The following is a 16,726-nucleotide window of genomic DNA, read 5'->3' on the forward strand; positions in this document are numbered from 1 at the left end:
ATATATAATGATGAGTTTTTTTAATGTATTTCTATTCAATATATGTTTCTTTTGACTAACTCCACTTGATTCTATGAATCAAGTGGATTAGATCTCATCTTTGTTTAAATAAGTACAGATACTTAGTTGGAGATAATGCACATGGATCAAGGAAGGCGCCTGGACCAAGTCAAATATCAGTTATGGATCAAGGAGGGTGCCTGGAACAAGTCAAATATCAGTTATAGATCAAAATGGACAAAGTCAAATGGCGGTTATGCATCAACATGAACCAAGTCAAATGGCGATCATGAATCAAGCTGGATCATTCAAATGATCCAAGCAGTTTAGAGAGAAGAAATCCTATAAATACTTTCTCAAAAACAATGTTTAAGTTGTCTAGAATTTTCGTTTTGAGAAGTGGAAGTGTTGTTTGGTTCGAAATTCTGTAGACCCTCTATTGTTGATGAGAAATTGAGTTGAGTGAAGAAGCAAGCTGAGAAGATTCTAAGGAAGAGGAACACTCCCTAGCCGTGAAGGAGCGTGACACAAAGGTACGTGTGATTTCTTAGAATACAGTGGTTAAATCACCCTTGAGACAGATTAAGTTGGGTTAGAAAAATCAGATTTCTAACTTATCCAACTAGATCTGTTTACAATCTTTCTTAAACTTGTTTCTCTTTTATTCATCTCTGTGTGTGAGTGCACGGCTACGCTGTGCGTAGTTGTGCGATGTCGCACACAACCTGCGCACAAGCTGCGCGCGACCGCAGCCGCTGTCGCACACCCTGTGTGCAGTTGTGCGCTATCGCACACAACCAGCGCACAAATCGTGCACAGCCGCGTGCTGCTGCACAACCGCAGCGCCCAGCCGCGCGCCGCTGCACAGTCGTGCGCCGCTGCACAGCCACGCGCTGCACATAGCCGTGTCTCAGAGAGATCTGGACTTGGACTAAGTCCAGATCTATATGAGATTTGAATTTAAACATTGAATTATTAAATCTTAAATAAAAAAAATCAAATTTAAGATAGTTAAATCTTTACTCTTATTTCAAAACTTGAAATCTTAAATCTATCTTAAAATAATTATTGATTGAATTGAAATAGAAATTAAACTGAAATACCTACTCCTTGTGGTTCGACCCTTACTTACCCTAGGTTAGTGAGGTAATTTATTTGTTGAATAATCTCAAATAAAAATCATTATTTAAAACACCAAAATTTGGGATTATCATTCATAAAGAGGGGCAAAGAACATATGGTTCTCAAGCTGAAGAAGGCCTGGTATGGCCTAAGACAAGCACCGCGAGCATGGTATACCAAGTTGGATAACTTTCTTATTTCCATTGGTTTTACCAGGAATGTCTAGGAGCACGTAGTCTAGATGAAGATTCCAGTTGATGTGCACTTGCTCATGGGAGTATACGTTGATGATTTGATCGTGCCCGGGCCAGAGAGCTGTCACGTTCAGGTGTTCAAGGGGGAGATAATGGACATGTCCGAGATGAGCGACTTGGGATTGCTCAACTCTTACTTGGGCATAAAAGTTAGTCAGTTAGATGAGCAGATCAAACTCTGATAATTCAGATTTTGGGGTAATTAGTGATGAGTTAACTTCAAAACCCTAGTTAATATGTGTAGTTATAAGTAAAGGGTATTGTCCAAGGGAAGCTAGTAAGGACTCCAATTGATGATCTGATTGAATAATTTGAGCCTAATTAGAGTTATCTTGATCTTCAATGAAGATCAAACTACCCTAATTAGATGATGAATTTAGAAAGGGGTGCAGAAGAGATGAGAGGAATAAAAGAAATATGGGCTCAAAATTGAATTATTTGATCCAATTGCAAGGATCAAAGTAGTCAATTAGAGAGGTTGAGAGGGAAATTTTGATTTGGTTTGGTTTGTTTTGTAGGTTTGATAATTCAGAATAACTACACTATTAGATAATAAGAAGGGAAATTTAATCTCCTAGAAATTGAAGTTTTTTATAGTTTTTTTAATGTGCACTTGGAATAGCTAGGTAAATCTCTCAATCTCTCCTCTCAATCTCAGTACGGACTTATACATTTCGCTCAAGCCTAGTGATTTAGAAGTTCAGACCAAGATAAATAAGAACGACGAAGAAATTTAACTAAAAAATCATCCAAAATACACTAAAAGTTCAAATACAGAGAAGAAAAAAGGTACCAAATAGGTTGATCCAAGCTGGAGCTCCTCTCTATCTTGAAGCTGTGATAGAGCACCATCCAGAATGACCCCCTCTTCTCAAAATTTGGCTTTTATACTTAGGTTAAATGGTAAAAATTACCATTTTACCCCTAATCAGTAATTAATTTTTATCTATCAATGTAAGCTTGATCTAAATGATCCAAGCATACAGATAGAAAGAGGAGGTCAAGACAAGAAAATCCATAAAAAAAGATCATCTAATCAGACTTCAGGATCAAAAGTTATTAATAAATAAAAATTGACCACTCATAGCCGTTGGATCAATTTTCATTTATTTAATTTAAATTTTCTTTTACACGCAAGGTCATGGCGTTTTCTCATTGGCTGATGAATTTGAACTTCAAGTGGCGGGTTCATTCTTGTTGCGCCACCTGCCCCTTTCCTGAAATCAAAATAAAGAGAAAAATATTAAAAAATAAACATTGTACAAAGCGCTTTGCACGTATGTGTGCGCTTGGACTGGCGTTTCGCAATCAGAAATAACCACGCCATCAATTGTGCATGCGCTGTGTATGCACTGCGCGGGAGAGAGAATTCCCTAGAAGTTTGCAGAAAAGTCCCTCATTAAATGTGCGCATGCAAAAGGACGTCGTCCTAAAAATATTTATGTATATATCCTTTTTGTTTTCTCTCTCCTCCTTTTTCTGATAAAAACCATTAAAAACTGCTGCTTAATTGTAATAAAACTCTGTAACTATTCAAATAATATTTTTACGCCTGCACACACGACTGAGAGCTATTTTTAAGGGCATAATTGAAAAAAAAAATTAAGAAAAGCCCCCCCCCACTTTAGAAATTGATCTAAAACGCATATTTTATTATAAATATATCCTTTTCCTAATTAAAAAATCATTTCTTCCTCGAATAAATCCCCAAAAAAATCCAATAAAATCCTAGAAAATTCCAGAAATTTTAGTAATTCATCTCCACATTAATTAACATCAAATTTAAGTTTTAAACCTGCCATTTTCATTTAAACAGAATTATTCCAAGCTTAAATAAATTTCATAAAGTCATATAATTAACAGAAAATTAGGGAAAAATTAGAACTCACTTGGAAACATTAATTACATGTAAATATATGATAACAACCCCAATTTAATCTCGTTAAATGCATAAAATTGTGCTAAATTGCTTGAAATAAAGACCAAATTTAGGGTGTTATCAGTGTTATAGATAATTTCATGGGTCGTTGAGAATTTAACTGTGATATTCTCTCCCCTCGAAAATTTAGTGAATCGTGTTTTCTGGATCATTAGTTGCCTTACCCACTTGTCAAGAGTATTTTCTATAACGCAACCCTACCGTCTTGTGCATGGTTTTTCCTAGGTCCTGTGTTGTAACATGTGCCAACCGATCCTGCCAACGACGTGTTACATCAAATTTGGTTTGCAAGGTTGATTGCAAAATTGAAAGGAGAAAGTCTGAAACCTGTGAGACTGACGGTTGACAACAAATATTCCACTTCCCTTGGCAAGAATCCCGTCTACCATAGTCGGTCAAAGCACATCAACACAAGGTTTCATTTTATCTGGGAGTACATTGAAGAGGGTAAAGTTAATGTGCATCATGTCATGTCAGCTCAGAAGATCAGCTGACTTACATATTCACAAAAGCTCTCAGACGGCTGAAGTTCAGGGAGCTGCGTGTGAAGCTGGGAGTTCAAAGCGTTCGCGGGGTACATTGAAGAGGGTAAAGTTAATGTGCATCATGTCAGCTCAAAATAGCTTTTCATCTCCCTCTCTATGTTCCATGTTAAAAGGAACACTTTTGGCATCTATTTTTCTACAACTGAGGGTTTCTTCTTTTATGGTTTTATCCTTCTTCTCTCTTGTTCTCTCCCACCAGGACCTGTGCTGCCAAGGATTGGCAGCAGGGATTCTATCCCAGCAATACTCTCCTCTCTCTCACTCTTTCTTCTTCCCTCTCTCTCTATTTCTCTCGATGTCTCTACTGCTCTCTCTCTGTCTCTCCTATCTTGCTTTCTCTCTCTTCTCTCCTGCTCTCTCTCTCTTGATTTCTCTCTCTCTTCTCTCCTGCTCTCTCTCTCTCTGCCTCTCTTTGCCTCTATTTGCCTAATTAGTCAATACTATCATCCATCCATCCATCTGTTTAGTTTTCCATCAACACCATTTTCTCTCACTATCTAATGTGTGCTCTCTCTCTCTCCCCCCCCTCTTGCTTTCTTTCTCTCTCTCCCTGATCTAACTCGCTCGATGTCTCTCTATTTTTTACTCTTTCTCTCTCTCTCTCTCCTTGTCACACTTTATTACTCCTCTCTCTCTCTCTCTCTCTCTCTCTCTCTCTCTCTCTCTCTCTCTCTCTCTCTTCTCCTCTGCATTCATGAGTAACTAGCCCGATAACTCATGAAATTGACTTGCTTCTCTTCATGTCTCTTAACAAACCTCATTAAACACAGCGACTAATACAAATTATAATGGGCTTTCTATCCACTGGGCCCTACGGGGCACTGCCTCCAGTCAGAGACTGAGAGTGGAGACTGGCGACGCAGGCAGCAAGTACATACACTGTCATCCACAACGCATCTCTACCGTCAATCTCGTGGTCCCGCATTTCAGATTCATCCACAGCCGTCCGATTTCCAAGGTCTTCTTCTTCTTCCTCGCTCTGGCGCAAATCTAATCTGTTCATATCTCTTTCTTTCTCTGTCACTCTCTCTCAGAGTGAAGTAATGGCGGAAGCGAGCTACCCGCCGGCGAAGCACGGCGGAGGGAACGGCGCGGCGGCGGCGTTTCCGGCGAGAAAGCCGCCGCCGGGCTACGGATCTGCGCGGCCGACCTACCGAGCGCCGCCGAGGAAGCGGCGGCGCCGCTGCGGGCTCGGCCGCTGCTGCTGCTGGCTTACGCTCTTCCTCCTCGCTTTGATCCTCCTCGCGGCGATCGCCGGCGGCGCGTTCTACCTCATATTCCGCCCTCGCCAGCCCGCGTTCTCCGTCTCGTCCCTCTCCTTCGCCAATCTCAACTCAAGCTTGAGCCTCGCCATGGCCGCGAAGAACACGAACAAGAAGCTCGCCTTCGATTTCGACTCGATCTCCGTCTCCGCCTTCGACCGGGAAGAGAAGATCGGGGACGGCGAGTTTCCTCCGTTTTTTCAGCAATCCGGCAACACGACCGTCTTGAAGACGACGGTGGCGAGCTTGAGATCGGATCTGAGGAAGAAGAGCGGCGTCGAGGTCGAGATCCGGCTGGAGACCAAGGCCGGGATCGCGATCGGCGGAGCGAAGACGAAGCGAGTTCGGATCCGAGTGAACTGCCCCGCCGTCGCCGTCGCCAAGAGCCGCCAATCCTCCCCCCCTCACTCGTCCTGCAAGGTCGAGCTCAGGATCAAGATCTGGAAATGGTACTTCTAGCATTCCTCGTCAAGATCTGTAAAAAAAAAGGAACAAGAAAAAATCCTCCGCCCCCCTGTTCTTGATTCATTCAACGAATTCAAAACTCCCGTATCAACATCTCTCGCATTCCCTGCAAAAGATCTGGTTCCCCGGATCTCGATCCGACTGAGCAGTCAAAGCAATCAGTAGAAAATCAGTAATCGGAAAAGGATTGATTCTCGGAGATTTTTTTTTTAACTCGGGAGAGGAATAAAGAAATGGGGAATCGAGAGGGACAGCGAATGAGCGAGATTGACGGGGACAAAAGCCAGCGGGGAGGGCACGTTTTGCGCCACTCATCTCGCGCGCGAGCATCGGCCACTCGAGAGCGCCGCGCTCGCCCCCGATCTCCGCCTCCGCCGTCGCGCCATGACGGAGCTCGAGAAGTACTTCCCCAGCCTCGCCGGCGGCGGCGGCGGCGCCCCCGCCGCCGAGACCTTCCTCCCCGGCGGCCTATTCCGGCCTGCCTTCTTCGCCTCCTCCCGCCTGAGCTCCGCCATCCTCCCTCCCGAGACCAAGGACAAGGAGAAAGACAAACCCCCGCGACGGAGCACCTGGACGGATATGCCCAAATTCCTCCTCGCCGGCGCCGTCTCCACCATGATCTCCAGGTACGGCACTCCTCTGCGCTGAAACTAGGGTTAGGGTTAGGGTTGGGGTTGGGGTTGAATTGGGGGTTGAATTGGGGGGAATTGGCAGGACCTGCGTGGCGCCATTGGAGAGGGTGAAGCTGGAGTGCATTATACGGGGGCCGGGGCAGACATTGACGGGGACGGTGCGGTGGATCTGGGAGGCGGAGGGGGCGCGAGGGTTCTGGAAGGGTAACGTGCTGAACCTGGTGAGGATGATCCCCTTCAAGTCCATCAGCTTCGTGTGCTACGACATGTACTGCGACTGCCTGCTGCACTCGCCGGGGAAGAAGGAGATCACCAACCACGATAGACTGGTCGCGGGGGGGATCTCCGGCGTGGCCGCGACGATCGTCTGCCTGCCGCTGGACACGATCCGGACTCGGCTGATGGCGCCGGGCGGGGAGGCGCTGGGCGGGGTGGAGGGCTGCTTCTTCCACATGGTGCGCAAGGAGGGGTTCGGGTCGCTGTACAAGGGGCTGGCGCCGGCGCTGATCAGCATGGGGCCGTCGAGCGCGATATTCTACGCGGTGTACGATATGCTCAAGGCTATGGAGATGGCGAGGCGGCGGCGGAGAGGGCGGGAGGGGGGCGGCGCCGCCGTGGAGCTCGGCGTCGCGAAGACGCTGATCTACGGCGCCGTGGCCGGCGCCTGCGCGGAGACGGTCACGTACCCGCTGGAGGTGCTCCGCCGGCAGCTGCAGCTGCAGCAGAACGCGGGACTCGGCATGGCCTCCGCCTTTGTCCGCCTCGTTGAGCGCGACGGCGTCGCCTCCCTCTTCGCTGGGATTATCCCCAGCGCCCTCCAGGTCCCATCTCCATCACCATCATCATCATCATCACCTTCGTCATCACCTTCGTCTTCATTACCATCACCTTCGTCATCATCAGCGAAATCATCATCCCGTCCTGCTTAATCATCTACTTCAACATCATCACCATCATCATCTCCTTCTTCATCATCACCATCATCATCCGCTCCAACATCATCACCATGATCATCATTATCATCATCACCGCCACCATGATCATCATCATCACCATCATCATGATCATCATCATCATCATCAGTATGATCATCATCATCATCACCATCACCATGATCATCATCTTCATAACCATGATCATCATCATCTTCATCACCATCGCCATGATCATCATCATCTTCATAACCATGATCATCATCATCATCATCTTCATCAACATCACCTTCAACACCATGATCATCATCATCTTCATCACCATCACCATGATCATCATTATCTTCATCACCATCACTATGATCACCATCACCATGATCATCATCATCTTCATCATCATGATCATCATCACTATCATCGGCCCCTTCAACATCATTTTCACCTTCAACATCGTCACCATGATCATCATCACCATCATCTTCATCATCATCACCATCATCTTCATCATCATCATAATCATCCTCATATTTATAGTCGTCATCATCATCATCATCATGATCATTATCCTAATGGTTGGCATTCATGTTGTGCAGGTGCTGCCGTCGGCGGCGCTGAGCTATCTCTTCTACGAGATGGTGAAGTCCATTTTGAAGATCAACTGAACTGATCGGAACTCGGCGGCGTCTATCTGTCTGGCACTCGTGCTACTTACTTTTGACTTGGCATTTTTTTGCCCGATGAATGTATACGGGTAAGAAGCACAGAGGGATTCATTTGCAGCCATCTCTTACGGGATGTCAATGGTCAGCAGCGCAAAGGCCAAAGGCAAAATGGTTTTGTAAGAACTAACACAAGGAAAAAACTTCTCCTTCCTTCGGCTTCTGACAAAAATCATCGCCCGTAAGGGTGGTATCGGCCGTATCGACCACCCCCGCCGCCACCAGCTCCGTAACCACCGCCGCCACCCCCGCCTCCGAAGCCAGGGGAAACACCATAACCATAGCCACCATACCCACCAGCGCCAGCACCATACATGGGCCCGCTATATCCAGGCCCATAGCCCAGCCCAAACCCGTACCCACCACCACCATAACCACCACCGCCACTACCATAACCACCTCCGCCGCCACCATAGCCGCCACGGTAGCCTCCTCTCCCATAGCCACCTCCCATGGATGCAGACATCCGCCCCCCGTAGCCGCCGCCCGCCCGGTGACCATACCCGCCACCATATCCACCGCCGTAGCCACTACTGAAGCCGTATCCAAACCCGACCCGACCATCCTCGCCGCCTTTCCTCGGCTCAGCCTTCTTAATCTCCACCTTTCCATAGAAAATCAGACTCAAATGAAGAGCAAAACAACAAAACGAGATAGGCGGCATGTATTGGTCACAGATAAACGAACCTGTTTGCCTCCGATGGAGTGCATCTTGCCCTGGGACATGACATCATCCACAGAATCCTCATTGTCAAAGGTGACGAAGCCGAAGCCGCGAGAACGGCCGGTCTTGTGATCCAGCATTATCTGTTGCTCAACCACGGTGCCGTATGCACTGAAGTACTCTTTAAACTCATCTGCAAGAGGTATTTGATATTTATCGTGAGAAAGTTTGAACGGAGTCTACGAAAGTGGAGAGGGAAGAACCTCGGGTGCTGACCTTCGGTCAACGAGGTGGGCAGCCCACCGACAAAAATCTTCCTCGTCCTTGAGCCACCTTTTGTCGCCATGGTCTCCCTGGGCACGGTTCGTTTCACTTCCACCTGGAACATGAAGAAGAAGAAGAAGAAGAAAATTAAGTCCCTCTGAATATAAGATCATGTATATGAACTTATAAGAAAAAGTAAAGTGGACGGGGGCGCGCACCACTCTCCCATCAATGACGTGGTCATCTTCCAGAACCTTCTCGACAACCGACGGGTTGGCGAAGGTGACAAATCCGAAACCTCGAGGTCTTCCTGTTGCCTTCTCCTTCATGATTACGGAATCTGTGATCTCGCCATAATTCTTGAAATGCTCCGAAAATGTCTCTGTTTCAGGGAAAAACTCAGATTGATTTCAATCAGGGAAAGATAAAAAAATTCCATAGACAAAATAGAGAGGAGAAACAGACAGAGGTCCACGAAAGTTGAGTTCACGACTGAAAGGAACACACGAGCAACAACCTTCTAAATGCCGAAATTGCTTGAGGGCCATAATTTAGAAATTCATTTCAAGAAGAGTCTTTGTCCATGAACTCAAATAGCAGGACTAGAACTGATGTCAAAAAATGCTAAGGTAAACAGTGATTAATGTTTTGAAGAGAAAATCCAATGATTGCGTACACAGAGACTCCACCATTTTCGACGTTGGAGGAAGAAAGAAGAACATTTTTCAACGTCTCAATCTCATCGACTGGAGAAAGAAGGACCGGCCGTTTTAAGATACATAACCAAATGTTCCAAAGATATGACCTTACCTTATCAAAAAAATGATGCCATTTAATAATTATATTGAATTGAGGGGCAAAAACATTGCTGTGTAATATGGATTTTATCGATTAGGTCAATTTCTGGCAAACCGTTTTAGAAAAGGTGAACGATTTCTACATCTGGGCATGGCCTGGTAATACTTAAACCTCCAAGAGTACCTACAATCCAAGAGATGGCACAGGTAGAAGTAATATTTTCAAAGGCCGGATATTTACATCATACCAATGATCTGAATCGGGATTCAGGGCCGATCTGAAGAAATTAAAATTTTGATAGAATAAAAATGGTATAGTTAGTAATTCAACTCCAGGGAAAGTAACCAACGAGGTGAAAAATGACTTAGGAAAACTGGACCAAAAATATGGCCCAGGTATTTGATTAATCCTGGGTTTCCTGCTAGGTGCGTTTAAACAGGTGAGACACCACTTCATAATCGCAACCAATTTCACGAAAAATCCAACGTTGGACAATTCTGAATCCTCAAACTTATGTTCTGATCCGATGTGATTAGGATCGTGAACTACAGAAGGAAGTAGTTCCGATTAACTACTACGGTCATAGAAATTGCTTAATAAGCAATATGAGGCACTCTGCAGTAAGATCACAGAAAATTATCAAGTACACAAAAAGGACATATGAAATAACGATTAAACCGCTTTCTGTTTACTACTGCCGTACCCGTAACGATCAATCCTAGGATTTCGTAATTAAACCGATCTAAGATGTCCTGTCATGATCAAGGTATTGAGAAAATCGATTCAAGATAACATTAGTCTCGATAAGCGCCAGCCACCAGTTGCTCGATACAAAGGGGCACAATTAGTTCTATACAAAGGCGCATAACTTTTTCGATTGAAAGGCGCAAATTTTTCCAAACAATAGATGACGCTTCTGTTTGACAGTGGGCAATTTTTTTTGAAAGATGCTTGCTATTGGGAAATTATAGAACGGTGGAATAACAGTATTCAATTAAGTTTCCCACGAGGAAAGCACAAGAGAAAAATCAATCTAGAAATGTTTCAGAAACGAAACAATGAGCTTACCTTCCGAGGTCTCCCATGCAAGGCCGCCGACGAAGATTTTTCTAACAAACAAGAAACAGTCAGATTACTATTTGCCCTGCCCGCGGATGTCTATGGACATTCTAGGAGGGTACCCAAAAATCGAAACAGAACTAACACAAACGCGCACTAACACATCAAAAAAACTACAATTTCTAAGTGAGAACCTATGACCCGAACTACTAACCCTTCGGAAGATGAACCGCTAACCGACTGTTTAATCTCCTGGCCTCCACTATCTACTTTATCTACACCCAGGTCCTGAGACCCTCCATCTCGAACGCCCACCTCCTCTTCTACTTCATCTTCTACCTCCTCTTCTACCTCCTCTTCTACCTCCTCCTCCTCCTCTACCTCCTCTTCGACCTCTTCCACTACCTCCTCGTACTCGTAATCTTCCGCGATGGCGACATCATTTCGCTCCCCTGCCGCAGGCTCCATTGGAAAGTTGGGAACTACCAATCTATCTACCAAGACCTGCAAACGAGCAAAGATTACATCACTAAATCCTACGCGTCTCCCAACCCCAGGATGAACAAAGGCCCATGGCGGATCGGAATACCTTTCTTATCTAGGGTTTCTCCGACGAAGGGGAAGAACTGTCTGTTCTTCAGCTCTCCAGCTTGGTTTTAATACTCGTCGATAACAGGCGGCTGGACCGACATTATATTTCTAAGGCTCCTGATTCGTTGCTTCAAAAGGGGGGTCCCACATATGTGTACCTCCAGCTATCCTATTTCTGCCATCAAATTGTTTGATATGCAGTTATGAACCATTTTATACAGAAATTTTGACATGTCCCTCAAATTGTGAACCTCTTCCTTGCCATAGCTATACAGGCCTCTTCTTCCATGAGGATTCGTGCATGGTATGCTGCAACTGATCCCATAATGATGATGAAAATGGTTAAATGTTTTGTACAAACTATGTACGATGTTGGGATTTCCATGGTTGTTATCCGGTATCCACAATCGGATAATGATGACGAATGATGGAAAATCAGTACAATTGTAGCCGTTGGGTATCCAAAATCTGATCACTGCCTGATCAGATTATAATATCACACTGCTAGTAGGTCGATCACCTATTGATCAACGTGCTTTTGATCGCACACCAAATTTTGATTTTTATCGTAATTAGATGCTTAATTTTGATCATGTTGAAAAGGAAAAAAGAAACCCTGGAATTTATGTAAAAAAATGAAGATTATCTGTGGTTATATAGAAAGGAGAAGAACAGAGGGAGGGAGATAAACGAGTAGAGATCTTGGCGGTAGTGGAGGAATAATAGGGACATGGGTTCAATAAATCCATGATGGGCCGGATCAGCCTTTTGGTTCCATTCTAACTCTACCTCTCAAGCTGGAGCATATAAGGCAAACATGTTCAGCTTGGTGCACGTCGCATCGTACGAAATCCTTGTGAGGCTCTTTGTGAGGACGTCCACATGCTGATGAGATGAGACAATGTGGAGAGTAGAGATAACACCTAACAATACTTTATCCTGGATGTAATGGCAGTCAATCTCAAAGTGCTTTTTCTGCTCATGCAATTTTGGATTCCCAAAAATGAGATGGCGACAATATCATCACATTAAATGGCCACGGGAGTAGGATATTGCATGCCTCTCCATCTCTCGCTCTATCTCATCAATGGTATGATACCCAAACTCACCATTAGAAGAAGCTCCCACCTTTTGGTTCCAAGAGTGCCACACCACAAGGTTGCCACACACCTTTGTGCAATAATTAGTGGTGGATTTGTGATCGCCCTCATCTACATCATATCATACATTTGAGTAGGTTTTAATTTAAATATGACCCTATCATATATAGATAATCCCTCCCTGCAGCTTGTTTGATGCATATCAGAACCCATAAAGATTCCACCAAGTGAACTTGTAAAGGTTCCCAAATGAACTGGTTAAGGACACTAGTCATGTACACGATGTTGGGGCAAGTGACAGAGAGGTAGATCAGCTTCCCTTGTGTCTATATTGACTAGTATCCGACTGTAGTAGAGATGGTGTATCACAGAAGCACATACGTGCCTCCATAAGTGATAACTCCAGCTTGCACCTAAGTAACCCAATCTCTAAAAGCATATCAAGAAAATACTTCCACTAAAAGAGAGAGAAAGCTTGACATCTTGATAAATGAACTCAATGCCAATGGAGTATGGGGAAGCTCCCAGATCTTGTATACTAAAATAATGTTGCATATATGCTTTGGTAGCTTGAATTATATCATCATCATTTTCAATTACAAGAATGTCATCCACATAAACAGCTAGGATTACAACTCCATCTTTAGTAGAGCACTATGGGATCTGCAAGACATGGTGATCATCTGAATTATGCCAAAAGACCACTTAGCTTAGCAAACTTGATACATGAACTTTAAGTCCATAAATGACACATTGCAAAAGACACACCTTCGATGACTTCCCATAAGCAACATGAATTGGAGGTTGATCCATGGAACCTGCTCCTTAATATCACAAAAGATAAAGGCACTTGATACATATAGTTAATGTATAGGCCATACCTGATTCATCGCTAGAGAAAGGATCATGTGAATGAATTTAGTCAGACCACTCGAGAGCATGTCTAGGTGAAGTCAATGCCATAGGCCTCAATGAACCCATGAGGAACCAAGTGAGTGTTGTGTCATACAATGGACCATCTAGGTTATACTTTAGTATGAAGACTCACTTACACGTGATGATGGTAGCATCATATGGATTAGATGCAAGTGTCCAGGTTCCTCGAGACACCAAGCCATCCCCCTCCAAGTCCATAGTTTCCTTTTGCAAATGTACATGTTTAGCCTCAACAAATGGCCATGGAATCATATCAAATGCCATACAAAGAGATAATGTACAAAAGGAATGAGAAAGGTTGTCGCATGAAAGAAAGTAAGAGTTGAGATGTTTAGTTCATCCACACAAATCTTTATGAAAGATAGTAGGAAGGTGTAGATCATCCACTTGAGGATCAGATAGGGAGGGTTGAGCCAGCATGTGAGGTGCTTGTAGTCAGTTGAAGAACAACCAAAAATTGTTAGATAAATCAGGTACCCTATCGCTAGATAGATGCATGTCTCAAATATGAGAGGTCATCAATGGATGAAGTCCACTCAAATAGACACTTGCAAAGAACTCCTAGCGATAGTGCTCAGAGGTGTAAAGACCAGGGGTCGGTTGTTGATATATGTCCAGATCTTAAATTAGGGCCTGAAAATGTCCAAGATTGACCTGAAGTGATGAATCCCCTAGCTTGCATGCAAGAGTAATTAAAAGACCTCCACCATGTTCGTTTAGTGTAGATGTTTTCTTGTGTTGTCCAAAGTTTTAGACCAGGAAAAATACAAAGCGAGAGGCTCAATTATGGCCTGGTCATTGCTCTAAAGCATCCAAGTACATATATTCAAGTCAAGCTGAGACGAAGAGGCAAACATCGGCATTTTTATTAGTAAAGAAGCATCTAACAAATGGTGGATTAGATTGAGGGACGTTGGGAAGTCCTGAAATTTCGAGGCCTACAACACAGAACTGTGTCCATTGAAGACATATGATGGTTGAGTGAGTTTCGTCGTGACGGGGTGTCATGGAGTTGATGACCCAATTGGATGAAGATTAATAGCAGGTTGAAGAACTGGTAGAGGAAGTGCTTGAGACATTGAGGAGTTGCCCACTAGATCTATATATCAGAATTAGCAGGAGGCGAGATGATGTAAGGAGTGGGCATGTCCCCAGTCATAGTGAGTTGTGCCAAAGGTGGGACACACAACATCGGGGGATATGATGCGTAGCGACACAAAAGGCAGCATGTGTGATGCAATGGGATGACACACAAGTGCATTGGGAGGTGACCTAGGGAGGGGGACTGGGAGACGACACTACACGGCATAGGAAGGGCTCTGGGAGAGTGATTGTCATATAGGGGATCATTTATGGAGGAGGATTAAGTAAGAAACTACCGAGGAAGAGGGCGGACAATGAGGAATGAGGTGGCACACTAGAGGTATCACATGCAAGAGGAGAAACCATAGGGTTTGATAACATGTTAACAAAGGGACTAAGAAAGCCGATAATTGATGAAAGAAGGGAAGATCACATTTGTTTATACATAAAGGAGGAGAAGAGAGAGAGAGAGAGGGAGATAAAAGAGTAGAGGTTGTGGAGAAAGAATTGGTATGTGGGTTGAACAATTCCATGATGGGCCGAATGGGCCTAGTGGGCAAACTATAATAGATCATAACTTGATGACTATATGATCACGTTCTTCCATTGAAACTAATCAGAATGGCTTCAAGTGATAATAATTTTTTGTACCATAATATTTTCCTCTTGGGATTGTGATTATAAGTTATATGCTTCCAAGTTGCATGCATCAATGTTTGGAAAAATGATGGGAATCATGAAGATTCGTACTATTCTTTGACAATTTTTTAAGATTATTTTCGTTTTTAAAGTTATTGTAACACTGGGGATAAAGTGCACTCTTGAAATTTTCTATGCTGATTGAAACTATATCTAGTGGCGATGTCTACCATTGAATTTTAGTGTTAAATATTTAAAACATTTTGGTATTTTCATTTTAACATTTTTGTGATTTTAACATTAATTTTTTTATTTTTGGCAAAATACATGGTGTCGGGTATGTCCAACCCTGTGGTTGTGCCCGCAAACCATTCCAGTCGTGCCCTAGACGCCACCTAGGGGGATTTTATATATGAAGTGGATTGTTTATCAGTTTTTTTAGGCATGGAGCGAGCATAAATATCCCAATTACACTCGTATCCTACTCGTTCACGCCATGTGCAGGAAAAGAAAAAGGTACATGAGTGATACCTGGCAGGTGCTATAAGAAGGGGGCTCGTGTCGACGTCTCACCGGGTCCACTGGCAACAGTGATGATGCATGGAGTGTGTGGAGCTCTCCCTGCCATCAATATGTGGCATCGTTAAGGCGCGTGGCGGGACATCTGTCAGGCGAGAGGGCGATCGCTCCTACCTCTAGTGCTCCATGCAATGTGCCAATCGCAAGGTCCATCCTTTGACAGAGTGCGATGCGTGCAAAGAGCCGGAGAGCCAAGGAGCTCAACGAGATGGCAACCACGAGCTGCCCGAGGGAGTTCCTCCCAAGATGAGTAAAGAATAGAAGGGGCTGGAGTGCATAGCGCATGGTTGGCAAGGGCATCCGTAGTTGGTTGCCCTCGTGCAATTGGTGTCGAATGCTAATCAAGCGAGGGCGGTACCGTTTGATGTCCTGCTATACTTGCTGCAGCCGCCACTGGGAGCAGGTACCTGCACAGAGCATGTTTACTAACACCTATGAGTCTGATTCTATGATGACATGGTGAAGGTTTTGCGCATCGCAGAGGAGCAAACCATAATGAATGGCCATAGCCTCGGCTGCTAAATTAGTTTGGATACCATAAAGGACAAAAAGGTGAAGAGAATACTCCATGTGTGGTCATGAAGGATACTGCCCCCTCCTGCGAGTCCCCGGTTCCCTTTGGGCGCACCATCACATTCAACTTAATGATGCAAATTGGCGGTGGGTGCCAATGGACAAGCTGTAGCCGAATGGTAATGGGGGTGAGGGTCACCGATATGCCCCAAGTGTGAAGAAAATTGCATGTGAGAGCTGAGCTGTGGGCGAGGGGCGGTATAAGATTGTGAGTGTGTCATATCCACTACTGGACTCGTCGCATGATATCCAGTGGTCGCATAGGGGTCCTTGCAAAATGAGAAGAATTTTGCCCTTTCCAAATCTCCCATAGTAAGTAAGCTATGGTGACGTGAAGGAATTGGCTCCACTTAGAGCGTGTTGGCGAGATAAAAATCTTGCCAAAACACTCTAACGGTGTTAGAGTAGAAGGGATACGCAGTAGTGGACGCAAATGATGTGTAATTTGGCGCCAACAGTCTAGGGTTGTCTCACTATGGAAGAAGAGGTGCTCCATAGTCTCAGCCTGGGGAAATGCGGGATAACACTGGCAACACAAACTGAGGGGGCAACCGATACGAGTCACCCGAT

General features: G+C 44.6%; 3 protein-coding genes across 5 annotated transcripts; 2 read left to right on the forward strand and 1 right to left on the reverse strand.

Annotated features, from left to right (window-relative positions):
- Window positions 1–4,810: 4,810 nt before the first annotated feature.
- On the forward strand, window positions 4,811–5,678 carry LOC144701124 (NDR1/HIN1-like protein 6). Its single transcript, XM_078572838.1, has one exon. It carries the CDS (start codon window positions 4,904–4,906, stop codon window positions 5,579–5,581), a length of 678 nt encoding a protein of 225 aa, XP_078428964.1. The 5' UTR covers window positions 4,811–4,903; the 3' UTR covers window positions 5,582–5,678.
- Window positions 5,679–5,840: 162 nt separating this feature from the next.
- On the forward strand, window positions 5,841–7,930 carry LOC144701123 (putative mitochondrial adenine nucleotide transporter BTL3). Its single transcript, XM_078572837.1, has 3 exons — window positions 5,841–6,213; window positions 6,302–7,040; window positions 7,745–7,930. The coding sequence occupies exons 1-3, from the start codon at window positions 5,972–5,974 to the stop codon at window positions 7,811–7,813; spliced, it is 1,050 nt and encodes a 349-aa protein (XP_078428963.1). The 5' UTR covers window positions 5,841–5,971; the 3' UTR covers window positions 7,814–7,930.
- On the reverse strand, window positions 7,921–11,316 carry LOC144701121 (heterogeneous nuclear ribonucleoprotein 1-like). Of its 3 annotated transcripts, none has more exons than XM_078572836.1 (7): window positions 11,245–11,316; window positions 11,061–11,159; window positions 10,665–10,705; window positions 9,017–9,180; window positions 8,811–8,913; window positions 8,558–8,727; window positions 7,921–8,474 (listed from the first exon to the last, which is right to left on the reverse strand). In XM_078572836.1, exons 2-7 carry the CDS (start codon window positions 11,096–11,098, stop codon window positions 8,043–8,045), a joined length of 948 nt encoding a protein of 315 aa, XP_078428962.1. In that variant the 5' UTR covers window positions 11,099–11,159; window positions 11,245–11,316; the 3' UTR covers window positions 7,921–8,042. The 3 variants fall into 3 exon arrangements, with proteins under 3 accessions (XP_078428962.1, XP_078428960.1, XP_078428961.1); XM_078572834.1 differs by having other exon boundaries at window positions 10,870–11,159; XM_078572835.1 differs by lacking the exon at window positions 11,245–11,316 and having other exon boundaries at window positions 10,870–11,238.
- Between the last annotated feature and the right edge of the window lie 5,410 nt (window positions 11,317–16,726).

Source organism: Wolffia australiana, chromosome 3 (assembly GCF_029677425.1).
Source record: "Wolffia australiana isolate 7733 chromosome 3, ASM2967742v1".
In the NCBI taxonomy this organism is placed as follows: Eukaryota; Viridiplantae; Streptophyta; class Magnoliopsida; order Alismatales; family Araceae; genus Wolffia; species Wolffia australiana.

Bases quoted from the DNA above. Each gene is read 5' to 3' on its own strand.
- LOC144701124 (XM_078572838.1), top strand. From the start codon at position 4,904: ATGGCGGAAGCGAGCTACCCGCCGGCGAAGCACGGCGGAGGGAACGGC.
- LOC144701123 (XM_078572837.1), top strand. From the start codon at position 5,972: ATGACGGAGCTCGAGAAGTACTTCCCCAGCCTCGCCGGCGGCGGCGGC. The intron at 6,214-6,301 runs GTACGGCACTCC...GGGAATTGGCAG, and splicing joins GTCTCCACCATGATCTCCAG to GACCTGCGTGGCGCCATTGG. The intron at 7,041-7,744 runs GTCCCATCTCCA...CATGTTGTGCAG, and splicing joins TTATCCCCAGCGCCCTCCAG to GTGCTGCCGTCGGCGGCGCT.
- LOC144701121 (XM_078572834.1), bottom strand. From the start codon at position 11,123: ATGGAGCCTGCGGCAGGGGAGCGAAATGATGTCGCCATCGCGGAAGAT. The intron at 9,181-10,664 runs GTAAGCTCATTG...TCCCTGAAACAG, and splicing joins TGCATGGGAGACCTCGGAAG to AGACATTTTCGGAGCATTTC. The intron at 8,475-8,557 runs GTTCGTTTATCT...TTCTATGGAAAG, and splicing joins ACTCCATCGGAGGCAAACAG to GTGGAGATTAAGAAGGCTGA.